The sequence below is a fragment of the Gymnoscopelus microlampas genome, assembly GCF_963454915.1.
Source record: "Gymnoscopelus microlampas genome assembly, chromosome: 7".
In the NCBI taxonomy this organism is placed as follows: domain Eukaryota; kingdom Metazoa; phylum Chordata; class Actinopteri; order Myctophiformes; family Myctophidae; genus Gymnoscopelus; species Gymnoscopelus microlampas.
This window is the reverse complement of record NC_139944.1, coordinates 2,190,534-2,208,359: the sequence shown is the minus strand read 5'-3', so window position 1 is coordinate 2,208,359 and position 17,826 is coordinate 2,190,534. Positions and strand designations below refer to the sequence as shown.

General features: G+C 40.6%; 1 protein-coding gene across 2 annotated transcripts in view; it reads right to left on the bottom strand.

Moving 5' to 3' along the window:
• Positions 1–6,511: 6,511 nt before the first annotated feature.
• The window catches only part of LOC311048367 (protein SSUH2 homolog), a 33,798-nt gene continuing 22,483 nt past the window's right edge, over positions 6,512–17,826 (bottom strand). The window contains exons 10-13 of one of the 2 annotated variants that reach the window (XR_014601097.1): positions 17,324–17,429; positions 16,181–16,288; positions 7,431–9,600; positions 6,512–7,381 (exon numbers count right to left, since the gene is read on the bottom strand). Coding sequence is in view for 1 of the 2 variants with exons in the window: in XM_084061620.1 (XP_083917746.1) it covers positions 9,463–9,600; positions 16,181–16,288; positions 17,324–17,429 (352 nt within the window). In the remaining variant the exon portion in view is untranslated. Of the gene's footprint in view, positions 9,601–16,180; positions 16,289–17,323; positions 17,430–17,826 lie in introns of both variants that reach the window. The other variant, XM_084061620.1, reaches the window with a different exon arrangement.

The following is a 17,826-nucleotide window of genomic DNA, read 5'->3' as shown; positions in this document are numbered from 1 at the left end:
TAATGAGAGGCCATTCACAGGCAGCCATCCAGCTGAAGAAGTTAGGTGGAATGCTGGGCCACCTCTTACCAGCTGATGGAGACATCCACAAAGAGCTCACACGGTACAACACAGATCTGAGCCTGTCCACGTTCAAGGAGGGAGAGAGCATGGTGGAGTGGTGGGGTCAGGTATTTGAAGAGAGAGAGAGAGAGAGAGAGAGAGAGAGAGAGAGAGAGAGAGAGAGAGGTGTGATGAAGCTACAGAGTGTTTTAGTAGCCTATCCTGTGAACTCTGAACAATAATGATTCGCTTGTGTGTGGCCAAAACGAATGGTTTGCAGCCCTACTACCCCTCCCACAAAGAGAAGAAAACAGTTTGAAGGTAAAGTGATATTGTTTTGTTAAATATTAAAGTAATCATTGCTTGTTCAGTAACAGGGGGTCTCATACAGGATAAATAAGTGCAATTGGAAGTGATGACAAAGAAGTGGGCATACAAAATTTGAAACTGAATTGTCATTGTGAATCTATTTATTTATGTATTTGTGATTATATTTATTTAATTTATTTCTACTGTAGTTTTACATCCAAATGTCCTCACTAAATACTAAAATCAATGTATTGTGTTTTTATTTGTATTTATTTTTCTAAAAAGTTTCTAAAGATTTAAATCTAAATGTCTTAAGTTCATGTTTAATGTTCAAATATGGAGATATGTGGGCTTATATTTATTAATAAATTCAAATGATAAAATCTTGTGTCCATCTTTTCCAGTAAATCTAATGTGTAATGAAACATTTATTATCCAAAGAACCTTTTTTTTCTGAAGAACCATTATAAAACGGTTCTTTATTGAACCAATTGGATCCTCAAAGAACCACTTTAGAAAAGGTTCTTCAGAGAACCATTTTTTTACATGGTTCTTTGAGGAACCAGAAACGGTTCCTCAAAGAACCATTTTTTGATGGTTCTTTAATGCACCTTTAATGGTTCCTTATTGAGGGCAGTGGTGGCCTAAAGGTTAGAGGAGCGCCCTCGTTGCCGTAAGGTTGCCGGTTCGAATCCCCGGACCGGCAGGAAAAATCTGGGTGGGGAAGTGAATGTTCACCACTTCCCCAACACCACTGAAGTGCCCTTGAGCAAGGCACTGAACCCCAACTGCTCCAGTGGAGCTGCGTAGTGGCCAACAGTATAAGACTGTGGTTGTACTAGTCAGCTCCCAGGTTTTAATGTGTCTGTCTGTCTGTGTGTTTCTATGTGCAGGGCGTTGCTGAAAATGAGCACTTGTGCTCAGCTACTACCCTGGTTAAAAATTAAAAAAAAATTGAACCATTTGAATAAATGGTTCTTTAAAGAACCTTAGTGTAAAAGGTTCTTTCTGGAACCAAAAATGGTTCTTCTATGGAATCACTCTGAAGAACCATTTTTGGTTCCAGATAGAACCGTTATTTTTCTGTGTGTACTATGCCTGCATATGAATTTCATGAGCCTGGGTAGGTCAAAGCAAAGCAAAGTATGTTGTTTACCCAGGGTGTCGGACTAAGTACGAAACTTGTTTCCAGCCGGACCCTGCATGGAAGCCTTGCTCAAGGGCTATTCAGCGGTGATTCATGATCGATGTGATGAATTGGGGAATCGAACTAGGGACCTTCTGGTATCAAGGCCGCCCCTCTAACCACTAGGCCACCGCTGCTCACCCTGGCTTGGCGGAGATATGCCCTGTAGCGCACACTCCGCACAGCAGCAGCAGGTGAAAGCAATTCACTTAAACAAGGGTTGTGTTGTGCACCAAAAAACGGACTAAAACTGTCACATTCTAGTTGCTCAAATAAACTTCCCATTTAGATCATTGTTGACAAACGAACAGGGGACTGGTGTCTAAAAAAAAGAACTTATTGACAGGAAAATCGCGCATTGATACTTTTACTCAAGTAAAACATTTGAGTACTTTTTCCACCACTGTTGACGTGTATACAACATTTTTGAAAACGGTTATTCGAATAATCAAAATTAAATACATGAATTAATTTATTGAAATTAGCACCCAGAAAATAGCGAAAACTGAGCACATTTCGATCTATAAGGCCAAATCTAATTTGAAAAAATATATTAAGAGTATATGAAAGCCAATTAAAATGTTTATACTATTGGAATCTTACACACCTGCTCCCAATAAATTATATCACCACAGCGCAAAAGTAGGTCAAATCAATCAATCTCTCTCTCTGGGAGCGACAATGAGAAACAGTGAATGTAGGTTTTCATAGACATGGTCGCTTGTTTCTCTCACATAACCTGGCAACACCGATAGCCCTGGCTGTCTTGTTGTCACACTTCTTCTCTGCTATGTGGCTACTCCCAGTCGGGCCCCGACTGAACATGTTCAGTCGGCCCTGGGTCGGCCGAAAAGGTCCCGACGGACCCCCGACGGACCCCTAACCGACTGGCCGACTATATACGACGCTTCCCGACGCCGAATCGGCCCAAAATCGGTCTGGTCTGTGGACAGCTTAAAGGTAGACGACTCCTCTGGCTCTGAAGCGTCTGTATGGCGGGCGCGCTTCCGCTTCCGGGGGCCAGCTGGAAATTTCCGCGTGCGTCACAGAAGGGGGCGTTCAGTAGGCCAATCAGAGGCAGGTGGGGGCGCGACAACTAGATTCTGACAAGTCCTGGAAAAGACGTGCTGTGATTGGCCAGTAGTCAACACTCTGTGATTGGCCAGTGCCTGTACCCCCCGGAAATATGGCGGCCACCATACGAAACAGGCCGCTCCAACGAACTGCAGAGGCCAATGAGGTATCTTTTTTTTACCATGTAAACCTGTGATGTGACAATAAAACTGATTCTGATTCTGATTCTGATCTAGGTTTCTATATCTATGAGGAAAACGGCGTTCGCGTATTCATGGGCAACCATGACGTCTGTGTCCACTGGCGAACCACTATGTGCATACCACCACTCACTGACCCTCATTTATCAACGCAGCGTATAAACCGGCGTATATTTTTCCATATATTCGGCCGTACACCAACGTCGAAGTCACATTTATCAACGAATCCTACACAGCTGATTTGAGCGTACACTTGGTCCCAGCGTTGATAAATGTCACGGCTGAAACCAAGCGTCATTTAAATAACACGCCCTTAAATATTCTCAAAACGCCCCGATTTTACGACATGAAGATTGAAGAACCAGAATACGACCAAAGAAGACATCATGAAAAGCCAATTAAGAAAGAGTTTCCCTCGCTCGCCACACACGTCCCTCTCTCTCTCTCTCTCTCTCTCTCTCTCTCTCTCTCACACACACACACACACACACACACACACGCCCGTAGCGTATTGTCACGTAGGCGTGTAGCCTACATGAATGACATATTATGATACCAATCACATCGGCATGAATGGAATACTTTTGTATATTAATGTATTTAACCCATACCGAGCAGTGCGCGTTCGAGTTACACTAAAATAAAGCCGTCATGTAGGCTATTCCCATTTCCCAGTGAGACCCGTCGGACGGGCGAGTCCCGTCCCGCTCCGCATTAATGAGAGATAGCCTGAAGAGAACATTAATGAATGAAGGCTGGTGTGTGTTGGACCATGGGTTAAATGTCTGATCTCCCGGTGGCCATGAAAATATAACAGCAGCGCCGCCTGTTAGACCGGTGCTCGCGCAGAAGAGTGCTCTCGCAGAAAGCGCCCGTATATTTTGAAAATAGCAAATCTACAAGCTCACAACGCATCGCTGGCTTGTGAGCTTGTAGATCTGCTATTTTCAATACAGACAGATCTACAATCTTATCTGAATGACTGTTAAAGCAGTTTGTTTAAATTACTTTATAAAATGTTATATTTTCACAGGGATTATTTATTAGTGTAGATATACATTTAGGAGTGGATTATGTGTCTAGTTGCAGTCAGACAGTCAGAAAATGTTGCTCCGCAGGTCTAGAATGGAATAAGAGGGTGCAGCCAACGTCAACAACTGGTCCCGACCAGACGTGAGATTTCAGCGTACCGTAGGATGAAACCCACGTCAGGATATATTGATAAATGCCGAAAGGTGCGGTGATCTCGCCGTACGCCCATTATTTGGGCTGCACCGCGTTGATAAATGAGGGCCACTATGTGCCCTTCTTGCATATTGAACTTTGGCAATTGATATGTTTGGCCACTAGATGGCAGTGTAAGACCATATAAAGGGCCAACTTCAAATGTACACTGGTTCAATATTGTACAGCCCGGGTTTGCCAACCTGGGGTCCGGGACCCCTTGGTGGTCACATAAGATTTCGGGGGTCCATGAGACTGCTGTCTCTTTGAAGTTAGTCCAACGTTTTAAAGATGTTGCAAACATGGACATTAATTATTAAAGTATATGGGCCAAGTAAATACACACTAAAACTGATTTTATTATTTTATTGTCCTAAAACATTTAGTTTTTTTTGTAAAAGGTAAAACTTCGCGTCCTTTTCATTTACATTTTAGGCTATAGTGAAATGCCCAAAATACAGGTTGAAAGGGGTTCAGTGTGTCCGTCTTTTCCCCCATTTTACTTTATTTTATTCCCATTTCCTGAAAAGTAACATTTCGGATATACACGGTTTCCAAGAGACAGCAACGATGTATTTATGAATAATTAGGCCTATAGTTGAAACATAGACTGTAAAAGAAAAAGAAGGGGGGGGGGGGGGAATGGACGACGGGGGCCGTTATGTAACCCATGGTTTCTAAAGACCTGTTTTGAAGCCACTTTGTCCAGCGAATTCAAATGCACCATCTTGCATTTTCTGTTCCTGAAAAGCAACCCGGAAACGAATGCTATTGGCTGGAAGGGCAGCGAGGGCGGGTATTCACTCAGTAGAGCCAGTAGAAGCCCTAGAAGCATACTACCTACTTTATCATCAATTTAAAAAAAATAATAATAATAATGGGACCATGAAAAAATATAATAGTAAAAACACATGATAATTGAAATAAGAAGGTAGGGTGAGTGATATTTTGTGGTGAATACAAAATGTTTTTTGTTAAAAGGTTAAATAACTATATTGTCATAGACATCATTGCTATAGTGTTTTTCTGTAACAGGGGGTCTCCCTGTCTCTACAGCTCTTTAATAAACAGAACATACATTTGCAGGTGGGTGGCAAATGTTCAGCCAATCAGGAGAAAGTATTTAGCTTATTAGTGCCACGCTTCCAATTTTGTCTGCTCATTTCTTTGTGTCATCACTTTCAATTTCACTTGTTAACCTATATCCTGTGTGTTCTCTCTCCTGATTAGATAAAATTGGTATCCCGACCTAAAAATGAGTTTTGTTTACCAAAGAGCTGGAAACATACGGAGACTCCCATTACTGAACAAACACTCTATAGCAACGATTACTATCACAATATAGAGCTATTTAACACTTATTTTAACAAAAAAAAAATCACTCACTCTACCTTTAAATTAGCGACTGAAAGCATTAAGTATTTATGACAATGTTTACTAAGGTAAATCCGGTCAAATACCCATTGAGATTTACTGCACGGAAGGTCCATTTACTCAAGTACTGTACTTAAGTACAATTTTGAGGTACTTTTACTTTACTGGAGTATTTCCACGTGTCTATACTTTTACTTCTACTCCACTACATCTCAGAGTCAAATATTGTACTTTTACTCCACTGCAATTATTTGAAAACTTTAGTCACTAGTTACTTTGCAGATATAAATTATTACGTTATAAAACATACATTAACCACTTTAGCCCTATTTTAAACCTAGGCTATTTGAAAATAGAAGATCTACAAGCTTGTAGATCTGATATTTTCAAACATTTTAGTACTCTTACTTTTGGTACTTTAAGTACATTTTGATACCGATACTTTTGTACTTTTACTCAAGTAAATTTTGAATTCTGGACTTTTACTTGAAACAGAGTATTTCTATATTGCAGTATTGGTACTTTTACTTAAGTAAATAATTTGAGTACTTGTTCCACCACTGCCTTTAGGCCATTAATGAGAATCATTGCCGATCATTGCCGCCTTAGTCAAAACAGTGTACAAGTGGTACAACATTTAATAGGCTCTATGCACAGCAGCAATATTGGAAAGAAGTTGGGCCTCTTCTTACTTCCTTCACAGGTGTTACCAATGATACTAATGAAGGCTCTGTTACATTCTGGTCAGGGTGCTGATATCGTGCATTTTGGCTCACTAGAAACACTCCATTTTGGTTCCCAAATGGCCCCTTATGGTGGGTGTGTAACTCTGAGAGTGTACAAATGGAACCAAATGGACCCGTAACATTTGTACACTCTCAGAGTTATGGGGGTCCTTGAAAATTAGACAACCACTACAGTATGTCACACTAAATGGAACAGAGCCTTAATTAGTATCATTGGTAACACCTGTGAAGGAAGTAAGGAAGGGTCCCAATTCATTCCCAATATGGCTGCTGTGCATAGAGCCTATTTAGTGAATGAAGTCACACAAAGCGCTGGTCTATTTTATAGAATTTTTTATTTAGTTTTTATTTCCATTCTTATATATAGTTTTATTTTATATATTTGTAATTTTCAGGACACTTTCGGGACGGTAGCACCAGCATTGTGTTCTAGGGATGGGAACCGACAACTAGAAGAAGTAACTAAGTACATTAACTCAAGTACTGTACTTAAGTACAACTTTGAGGTACTTTTACTTTACTGGAGTATTCCTTGAATACTTTATACTTCTACTCCACTACATCTCAAAGGCAAATACTAATTTGACAGCTTTAGTTACAAGTTAGAATACAAAACGTACATCAACCAATTTTATAATTCGGTTATTTGCAAATAGCCGATCTACAAGCTCACAACTTGTCGCATCGCGACACGTTGTAACTTTTAGATCGGCATCGGCTATACAAATGGTTCAGATAAGCATATTGGCTAAAGGCATCGGTATCAATCAAATCATATCAATTCCCATCCCTGTCAAAACAGGAGGTTGTATTTTGTTTCAATCAGGCAGGATTAGTGCATCACAGCATTTATGGATATTTGCATGTTAAGACAATCAATGAATCCATCAATCCATAATCTATTAATCAATCAATTAGCTGTGGATCATCGAAGACACCATGAAACAAAGCCGGCCGGTGGTTCTCAAACTTTTAAAATTGTTATTTTTATTTAGAGTAGACAATTATTTTTTACCCCCTTTTTCTTTTGTCGTTATGCCAATTAATTCCTCCCCACACACATTTCTATGTTGTCACTGCTATCATATCCTACTGACTCAGCTGCCAGTGAGGAGTCCCCACCAGGAGGACGACGAGCCTTCGTCCTACTCCTCCTGCCCAACACTCCCCGCTGACAGGTGCCGCCCCAGCCCGTAGGACTATGTGCAATGACCAATATCACAGACCTGTAAGGGTCCATTTGGTTCAATTTGTACACTCTCAAGAGTTACAGACCTGTAAGGGTCCATTTGGAACCCCCTCAAGTAACCCTATGAGTCCCTGGACCTCACTTTGAGAACCACTAAACCAAGCTGACATCGTCTGACAACAGAGGTTCTCAAACTATGTGTCGGGACCCCGAAGGGGCCGTGGGAAAGTGAAGGCGGGGGTTGCACATTTATGAAGAGAAAATGTGTCCTACAATTTAAGTCTGTTTTATCTGTGAAGTGTGAATGCTTTTCTCTTGTTATTTATTTAAGGTTCTGGCAAGAGATATAGGCGATATAATCATGCGTTTCCATTTACAAACGTTTACACGAATACTTTTAATCTACGTTGATAGGACACAATATCAGCAGGACTTACTGTTGTAAATTAATTTTCTAATAAATATCCATATTCACCAATGTATGTTTTATTTTTTATAATGTGCTTTATTTCAACTTTGAAATTGCACTATAAATTGAGTGTGGGGTCGCCAAAATATCCCACCGTAAAAATGTTTTTTTTAAAGTTTGAGAACCTCTGTCTTGGTGTTTTGTCTTTACAATACTGACATTATTTCAACATGACTTCTTAACTCATTCAATGCCATTAGTCCAGGGGCCAACACTGATATTTTCACAAATTGGTACCACCTAAGGTGACCGTAAAGTTTTTGTATTTTTGTCTTCCTACATGTCTCTAGTTTATATTTTGGTATGATAACCCTTCCAATCTTGTAGCTTAATGGCAGTTATCACTACCTACCGGCTAATGTATCCGGTAGGAGACACAAAGTAGAATCTTTGTGTCTCCTACCCCGGGCATCAAATTATTGCGACAAAAAACAAAATATTTCCATGTATTCAAGGCTTCATGGGGTGTGCAATTGATAGAAAATAAATATTTTTTGGGGTAAACTCCTCCTTTAAGTTTTTCAGGGGGACTCTCTACCCATTCAGCTATGACCACCCTAGACCGAAGGAGGGTCAACTTTTACAAGCTTATGGAAAGCAGTCTTTTTTAAGCAAACACCAAAAATCTGAGAAGTTATCAATTGCACACCCCATGAAGCCTTGAATACATGGATATATTTTGTTTTTTGTCGCAATAATTTGATGCCCGGGGTAGGAGACACAAAGATTCTACTTTGTGTCTCCTACCGGATACATTAGCCGGTAGGTAGTGATAACTGCCATTAAGCTACAAGATTGGAAGGGTTATCATACCAAAATATAAACTAGAGACATGTAGGAAGACAAAAATACAAAAACTTTACGGTCACCTTAGGTGGTACCAAAATATGGCTTGGCCCCTGGACTACATCCTTATTTTTGAATTTTGGCTCTGAGTGCCACAGCCAAAATTCATTGTAAAAAAAAAAGTGCTTAGGAAGCGAGATACAGCCTTTTTAAGTTATAGGTTAAACAAGGAGTGGATGGAGCAGCAAATCTTCAAATCATCATATCTTGGGTTCTGAACATGTTTAAAAAAAAAAAAAAAAAAAACTTTTATTTTGATTTTTTATTTTATTTTTTATTTTTTTTCATGACGTCTTTGACGCCTTGTGGCGCTCAGGGCGTCAGGCCACATGACGTCTTTGACGTCTTTTGGCACAGAATGAGTTAAAGAAGCACCTCAGTCTACATGCATACTGGATATCAGGGGTCTTCAACGTTTTTCAGGCCAAGGACCCCTTAGCTGAGAGAGAGATTAAGCAGGGACCCCCCCACTACATACTGCATACAATTGTGTTGCAGATTAAACCTTTTCCTCAGATCCCCAGTTGAAGACCCCTGCTGTATAGGTTTGGTTTGGTAGGATGCTGTATGTTGTGTGTATGTCATGTGTTTGTTGTATAAATGATTATATCATTGTTATTAATAGTGTATTTATCATGTGTGTTAGTGCATTAAGACAGTTAATATGGCTTTACCTGATGTGAAAGGTTTTATTAATTATGTTTTTATAATGCTTCTTTGTTAGTCAAGGTTTACATGGTGTGTGTGTGTGTGTGTGTGTGTGTGTGTGTGTGTGTGTGTGTGTGTGTGTGTGGGGGGGGGGTTTAGAGGATGACACAGCAGCAGGTAGCAGGGTAGTCAGAGTTGACGTGGTTTTCGTTGCCGTAAACGTGGTACACATGACTGTCTCCCTTCCACTTATAATGCACCTTAGTGATGGGAATCAACTCTACGGTCTGTCTCTGGAGAGAGAGAGAGAGAGACAGGGAGAGAGAGAGACAAGGAGAGAGAGACAGGGAGAGAGAGAGAGGGGGGGGGGGGTCAGTACATTACACTGAATAACAACAGTATATCAACAGTTCAATTAATTACAATAGGCTCTATGCACACCAGCCATATTGGAAAGAAATTGGGCCTCTTCTTACTTCCTTCACAGGTGTTACCAATGATACTAATGAAGGCTCTGTTCCATTCTGGCCAGGGTGCTGATATTGTGCACGTTGGCTCACTAGAAACACTCCATTTTGGTTCCCAAATGGCCCCTTATGGTGGGTGTGTAACTCTGAGAGTTATGGGGGTCCTTGAAAATAAGACAACCACTATGCCACACTAAATGGAACAGAGCCTTAATTAGTATCATTGGTAACACCTGTGAAGGAAGGAAGGAAGGGGCCCAATTCATTCCCAATATGGCTGCTGTGCATAGAGCCTATTATTTAGTATATGGGTCAAAAACATATAAATAAATGAGCAATATATTGTACTTAAAAACGTGAAACACTTTTGTCCGGATTTTATGCTTCATGTCATTTAGCGCATCAGAGGTAAAAAAAGGCATTTTAAAGCATATTACATGTTAATCATGTGACAGTATGTGACAGTGACAGTACGACCTACTGAAGCGTCTCTGTCAATGTGCTGAGGTGACTAAATCTCGCTGTAATATTTGATTATTTCACCCTTTCTCCCTCTTGTAATCATCAGAAAAAAAATGTGTCAATCAGTGCAGCGCAGAAAACATACCTTTAATGTTATTAATAAATTAAAAGATAAAATGCATGTGAAAAGTTAGGATAGTCTTTATAGCTAAAGCTAGCTAATTTACATAGGTGGCCAAGAAACTGGCTGTTCAAAATGTTTATGTAAAATTTCTCATCATTCAGCATAACGCTTTTGTCATTCAGCGCAACAAAGGTTACCTGTATATAGCTTTGTTATCCCTTGTTTTAACTAGTTTACAAATTTCAAGTAAAAATGTAAGATTATAATTTTTAATTATTTATGGCATTTTAAGGTATTATAAGACACATTATAATGTAGATGCCTTACACTGAATAAAATCCAAATATCCATCTTTAACTTCATCCTTTGATATTTGTTTTTGTCTCTCAAGAACAACAATGATTCCATGAACTATTATTACTAGCAGCAATAATATTTCCCTTTAGCTATTTTTAACTAATACATCTGAGTAAATTAAGCATGGCCATTAAATCCTATCCTATTATCACGCATATATTTTATAACTGAAAAATAGGTCAAATAAAAATAATAGTGTTGTTAGTAATAATATAGTTCATAGGGCCATAATTGTTATTGCTGCAGGAATCACATTCAGTCATGAGAATATCTGGCCGCCCGTAACATATTTATAATCAGTATTTATTAGTGATATGTGTTATTCAGGGTAACAAGATACTCATTCAGTGACTACACCAGTATTTAAATAATAATAATAACTAGAAAAAGTGCTCCTCGGAGCACAAGTCTCCGCCAGCAGACTTGTGTTGGGAATGTTGGGAATGTTCTAATTCTTATGTTCTAATTCTTACAAAAAATAGAACATATTACTGTGTCATAGTAACATGACACAAGTGTCCTGTTACTACTGTCTGTATAAGTGTCCTATCCGTCCTGTCTGTATAAGTGTCCTATCCGTCCTGTCTGTATAAGTGTCCTATCCGTCCTGTCTGTATAAGTGTCCTATCCGTCCTGTCTATGTAAGTGTCCTATCCGTCCTGTCTGTGTAAGTGTCCTATCTGTCCTGTCTGTGTAAGTGTCCTATCCAATTGTTACAGTATCCGCCATTTCTCAGCCATTTCGTGATTATTCCTGTCTTACCTCACTTTGAAAGAGGCTAAGACTCTTTCAAAGTGCCACATGTATTTATAGGCCGCTATACGTCACTAGCCAATCAGATCACACTATTTCACCGTATTGTCACGTGTCACGTGAGGCTTGACCAATGTTAGCTTGGCCGAGGGGGGGGGACGGAAAGTGAAAACAATGTCTCCTGGCGGAGACAATAATACATTAAAATACAATAACTTTGTTTTGTTGACTAAGATGGACAACCTTTTTTTTTTTTCAGTGGACGTTTTTGTAAAAAAACAACTTGTGCGTTGTACCAGTGACACGTCAAATATGTGGCATTCAAAATAAAATAATGTAATGTTTCCTAAGTTTTAAAACTTCTGACAGTCTAAGCATTATGTCAAAACATTATGATTTTTTTAAATAATTGTATTTGATTTAATATAAATGCTTAGCGTTACACTGAATGACATTTTATGGGGTACATTTATATGAATGACAATGAAATAGAATTGTTGGCTTTATTCATGCAAATACATATTATTAAGGAATAAATGACACTCCAATGAACATGTGTAATAGCAGTTTAATTTTGTTGATACCTAGAGAACCTTATACGTCTTTGACCCATATATGAGTTAGTATGTAGAGGTCATACTCTGCATACTAAACCCTAAATGTTAGGGTTTAGAGTGTAAGAGTTAGTGTGTGTAATGGCTGTACAGATTTATTTCAGGTTCACTCCCAAATTATTATTTTTTCTTTTACCCCTTTTTCTCCCCAATTTAGTCGTTATGCCAATTGACTCCCCACACACATTTCTGTGTGTTGCGACTGCTGTTGGATCCTACTGGCTCACCTGCCAGTGGGGAGCTCCCACCGGGAGGACCTACAGTTGTACTGTACTGGCTCACCTGTCAGTGAGGAGCCCCCACCGGGAGGACATACTGTTGTACCCTACTGGCTCACCTGCCAGTGAGGAGCCCCTACCGGGAGGACGTAGAGCCTTCGTCCTACTCCTCCCGCCCAACACTCCCTGCTGACAGGCTCCGCCCCAGCCCGTAAGATTACGTGTAGTGACAAATATCACCCTCCCCGCCCGGCTTCCCTCCCCCGAACACGGGCCAATTGTGTTCTTATAGAAGCTTGACAAAGCCGGATGCACCGCGGTGGACCCTCGGACTCCGTGGTGGTGGGCAGGTACTTTACCACTGCGCCACCCGAGCACCTTTCTTCACTCAACTTTTAACACATTGTGTGCCAAAACCGCAAATATACGGTTTTGCAAATACACCCGTGGAGTGCCAAAAAAAACGTAAATCTACGTTTGTTTTACCTTTTTGTTTTTTTGTTTTTTTCCACAAGGAGGGGGGGGGGGGGGGGGGGCAGGGGGAATCACCCATGAACACTCTAAGAAGTAAGGGACAGATGGATCACTGTGCCAAAAAATCTGGCTCCCATCCATTTCCATTCTATCTCCTTGCTGAAAAACCTCTGTATCTCCTTAACTTTTTACAGCGGGCAAAACTCTCGATGCACGATCGCTCTGCAATGGTGACTCGCATGAGACATGTTGTTGTTCCAGGCTTTAGCCAGGACCATCGCGCACCCTTCACACATGCATTGTTTTTCATGGATTGCTCGTCGTGGAGTCTACAGCTTTAAACAGCACAGCGCAGCACAACGGTGAGATTTCTGGCACCGAACGTAATCTGTTATTATAAAATTCGGGCACCCAATGTGTTAACACATATACTGCCAATCCCGAGATATCTCGGGACATTAAATCCACCCGTTACCTGCGGATACCGAGATATCTCGGGATCGTCTTTTTATGTGGTTTGATAACGAAAAAAACATTTTTGGTACCATCCTTGATTTTTTTTTTTCCCCATGACGCTTCCGACCCATCCTATGAGAAAATTTCCGACAACCGCTTCCGGTTCGTTTTTTATCTTGAAAACACAGTTTTTCCCTGGTTTTGGCTAAAGATCATGGTTTTCACACGGTTTAAAAAACAAATGGTAAGCTCCGGTTGTATTTTCTTTTCTTTGATCGACGAACGGTTGATAGCCGATCGGAGGCTAAGCTAATCTAAGATGGCCGGTGGGGAAACGTCACAGCCACGTCACAGCCAAACGGATATGACTAGGGTTTGGTACCGAAATACGGTTCCGGTACGGAACCGATAAAGAAATTGTCGGTACCGGGTACCCAAACAAAATATGTAATTTCGGTTCTGCATATCGGTTCCTAGATGCGCTATAAGCCGTTCAAACAAAGGCGTTAGAAGTCCTAATCACAAATCCGGTAAAACACCTACGTATGGAGAAGTATAGATCAGTAGCGTCTCTCCGTATGGAAGAGTAGACACTGCTGCTTCTCTACAGGCGCACTCAGCCCAGCCTCATTCCTCCCCGCATCGCCACCCCCTCCCCTCACTCACCACCATCTGAACTGAAGTAGTAAGGAAAGGAATAACCTGTCCTGCAAACTTTGTAACCAAGATTTGCTGTTGTCAACTTGAAAACTAGAATCCACATGTCAGAGGGTGTAACGTTAGTTGGAAAACCAGCGCTAGTTAAGAACTCGCGCAGGGCTAAATAATTAACACCAGCTGTGAACGCTTCTGTTTGATTGTGTGTGTGTGTGTGTGTGTGTGTGTGTGTGTGTGTGTGTGTGTGTGTGTGTGTGTGTGTGTGTGTGTGTGTGTGTGTGTAACTGAAAGTGACTTCTTCAAAAGGAAGGAATGGCAGACCTAATATTATTAATGCATTTTGGCTGTGTGTGCAATAATGCAAATGCAGACATTATAATGCCTTTTGCTAGGCTATTCAATATTTGTTTTAATTTCTTGAATATGGCAGGGTAATGTTTTGAGGCATATTGTATTTCAATAATTCTACACAATAAATAAATGTTTTAAATAACTGATCTCAATATGGACCCATTATAGTTATGATAAGTTTTGCCATAATCATGTAGCTCTACAACAGAGGCACAGCCATGGCAGCAATGGTACAAAAAACTTAAAAAAAAATGTATATATCTTTTTTTTAAATTAATAATTTCCGGCTATTCGGTTTCGGCCAAGTGTTTCCTGTATTCGGTATTCGTTTCGACCAAGAATTTTCCATTCGGTGCATCTCTATTAAATAAACATTTGACCTCTTATTTTTTTACCATTTTGGAACCGAAATATGGAACCGATAGGAACCGGATCCGATAAGCAGAACCGGAACCGGAACCGGACTCGTAAAAATCCTAACGATACCCATCCCTAGATATGACGTTTGCAGCCTGTTTTAGCCGCTGATACCACAGAAGAAGAAAAAGAAAGAAAAGCGTAAACATTATGAGGGCTCGTACGTCCGTCGTTGCTGTTTATAAACACCATCCGATCGCGGATTTTAATGGATATAATTTTTTTGTGAACGGTTCAAAAGGCTATAAAACTCAAAAACGCTGGCAGTGGGTGAGTACCTTATGAATAAACTCTGGCGGTGAATGTGTTAAGGGGGCTAGATTTGAAAAAAAGGTTATTTACGGGCGGCCAGACATTCTCATGATGAACTAGAAAAAGTGCTCCTCGGAGCACAAGTCTCCGCCAGGTCAGGTAGGTTATTATGGCCTCCTGGTGGCGCTATAATAGGCCAATGTGAAAAGGATGCCATTTATTCTTAGGCCTTGCACGGCAATCGGACACTGCATGCATGATTTGAGGCATTTTGTTCTAAAAATGTGTTTTGCTAAATTTGACCTGCTGGTGGCGCTATAACAGGCCAATGTTAAAAGGGTGGCATTTGTTCCTCAACATAGTGTGAATGTGCGTTCAAAGTTTCACCGTAATCGGACGCTGCATTCATGATTTGCGGCATTTTGTTCAAAACGGGCCACTCCTGCAAACATTACATGTCAATGTTAGCCAATCAGGATGGCATATGAAAAATCAAACAGATCCGTCTTGATCACATGACTATAGAGATCATGTGTACCGATTTGCGTGAAATTTGGATCAAATATGAAGGCTTAATATCAAAAAATGTGTTTTACATAAGTCTGCCTCCTGGTGGCGCTATAAAAGGCAAATGTGAAAAATCCAGGGCAAAGGTTGGTCCTTGGCCTCTAGAGAGTGTGCATACAAAGTTTTACACTGATCGGTGCAGTTATAGGTAAAAACACGAATCGGCCTGTTACAGCGCCACCATGAGGCTGATTTGAACATTTTCAAATGGCATTTCTTCCTCGGCCTAATGGGAATGTGTGTGCAAAATTTCACGGAAATTGCATGCTGTGTTCATGATTTGAGGCATTTTGTTCGAAACAGAGTACTCCTGCAAACTTTGAAAGACAATTTTTGCCAATCAGGATGGAATATGAAAAATCTGAAATGAGACGTTTCTTTTAATGACTATAGAGATACTGTGTACCGATTTGGGGGATTTTTGGCCAACATTTGTAGGAGTACTGTTCAAAAATGTGTTTTGCACAAATCGGCCTCCTGGTGGCGCTATAAAAGGCCCATGTGAAAAATTTGGAGCAGAGGTTCGGCCTTGGCATCCAGGGACTGTGTGTGCACAGTTTCGCTGCGATCAAGCCAACGGTGCCAGAGATTAGCTGTACACAGACAAGACAGAATGACACACACACACACACACACACACGGACGGACGGACGGACAGGGGGTAAAACATACTCTCTCGCCAGGAGACAATTAATGGTATCTACCTGTTGCAGGATGCAGGAGTCCTGGGCATACTTGGTTTGGTGTTCTCGAACCATTCGCTCTGAGGCCTGGGAGATGGCTGGGTCTGGGAAGCCCAGCACCGGATACACCTGGGAGGTCACGCACAGCAAAACAATCACACCCTGAAGACAAACCGTCTTCAATTACAAGTAGAGATAGATACATCCCATTGAAATGAGGGGTCATACACTGCTGCCCCGTTTTTCCTTTTTCCTGATTTTTCCCTCCTGTAAATATAGATATTAGTATTTTTCATGTGTTCATATTTTATGCTCCGTTGATGAATTGAATACATCCACAATGTTTAGCTTGAGTGTGCTACTGTACTTCTGTGCCGTTTACATTTTTGTCTAATAAAGTATTATCTATCAATCAATTCAGTACATGAGTCCACTAACTAATGGTTTAGGGTTAAAATACATTTCTGACCTCTCAGACCAAAATGGCGTGACCGTGGCAAAGCGCCAAACTTCAACGCCAAACAGGAAGTGAGAATAGCCGACCAACAAGGTCACGTTTTTTTCTTTTTTTCTATGTAACTTTTAATCTGATTGCATTGGACTCGGATCACAGTCCTTGTCCTTGATTGGAGTCACTTAGCCCCGTCCCCTATTGTGATTGGTCGATATTTCATAGTTTCTATCCTGAGCCATAACCTTTGAACAGTTTGTCGTAACCACTTGTGAGTTGCCCATTGGACTCGGTTTAAAGCTCTTATGATTGGTCGATATTTGATAGTTTCTAGTTCTTGCTATAACCTTTGAACGGTTTGTGTACAGACTTTACTTGATTTGGTTTAGAGAGCTTGTCCTTCATTGGAGTTACTTAGCCCCGCCCCCTATTCTGATTGGTCAATATTTCATTGTTTTTATATGTACGTTTTGAACGGTTTGTTGTCATGAGTCACTGGACTTGGTTGAAAATCCTTATCCTTCATTAGAGTTGCTTAGCTCTTCTCCGTGTTCTAATTGGTTGATATTGTCCCCTAATGTGGACAGAGGTGCGAGGGCTTTAATTTTACTTGTTTTTATGTATTTTGTTTTCTGATATCCTAATGACATTTTAAACTGTAATTGTGGCCTAGGCCTACAGTAGATTGTACAAAATGGGTGTGTGTGTGTTACCAGGTACTGGTTGATCCTGAACAGGTGTTTCCCGGTCACATCACTCAGCTTGTCAGCCTGCAGACCACTGTTTTGTTCCACAACAAAGTCCTCCAGCTGGTTAGTCCTGAACAAAAAAAACAAAAAAACATTACTCTTGTGACGAAAAGTATAAGTATTAAAGCATGAAGTATTAAATTATTAAGCTTTTGTCCATATGCCACATTACCTATTGTAAGTAAGTGGGAGGGGCTTATTGTCGGTATAAGCCACAACACACAAGTCTGTCCCTGTTACATAATGCATTGGACTAAACATCTGGGAGATGGATTGCCACACCTACCATCAGCTCCCACTTACAACACCACCTACCATCAGCTCCCAGTACTTACTAACACCTGCTTTTCATCGTTGGTCCTGGAGGGGTGGGTGGGTTTGCTTATTATTTTATTTTCTTGAACCTTTATTTTTGTTTCGTTTTTCATTCATGATGCATCTATGTGTACTCGCATAATTGTATTGCT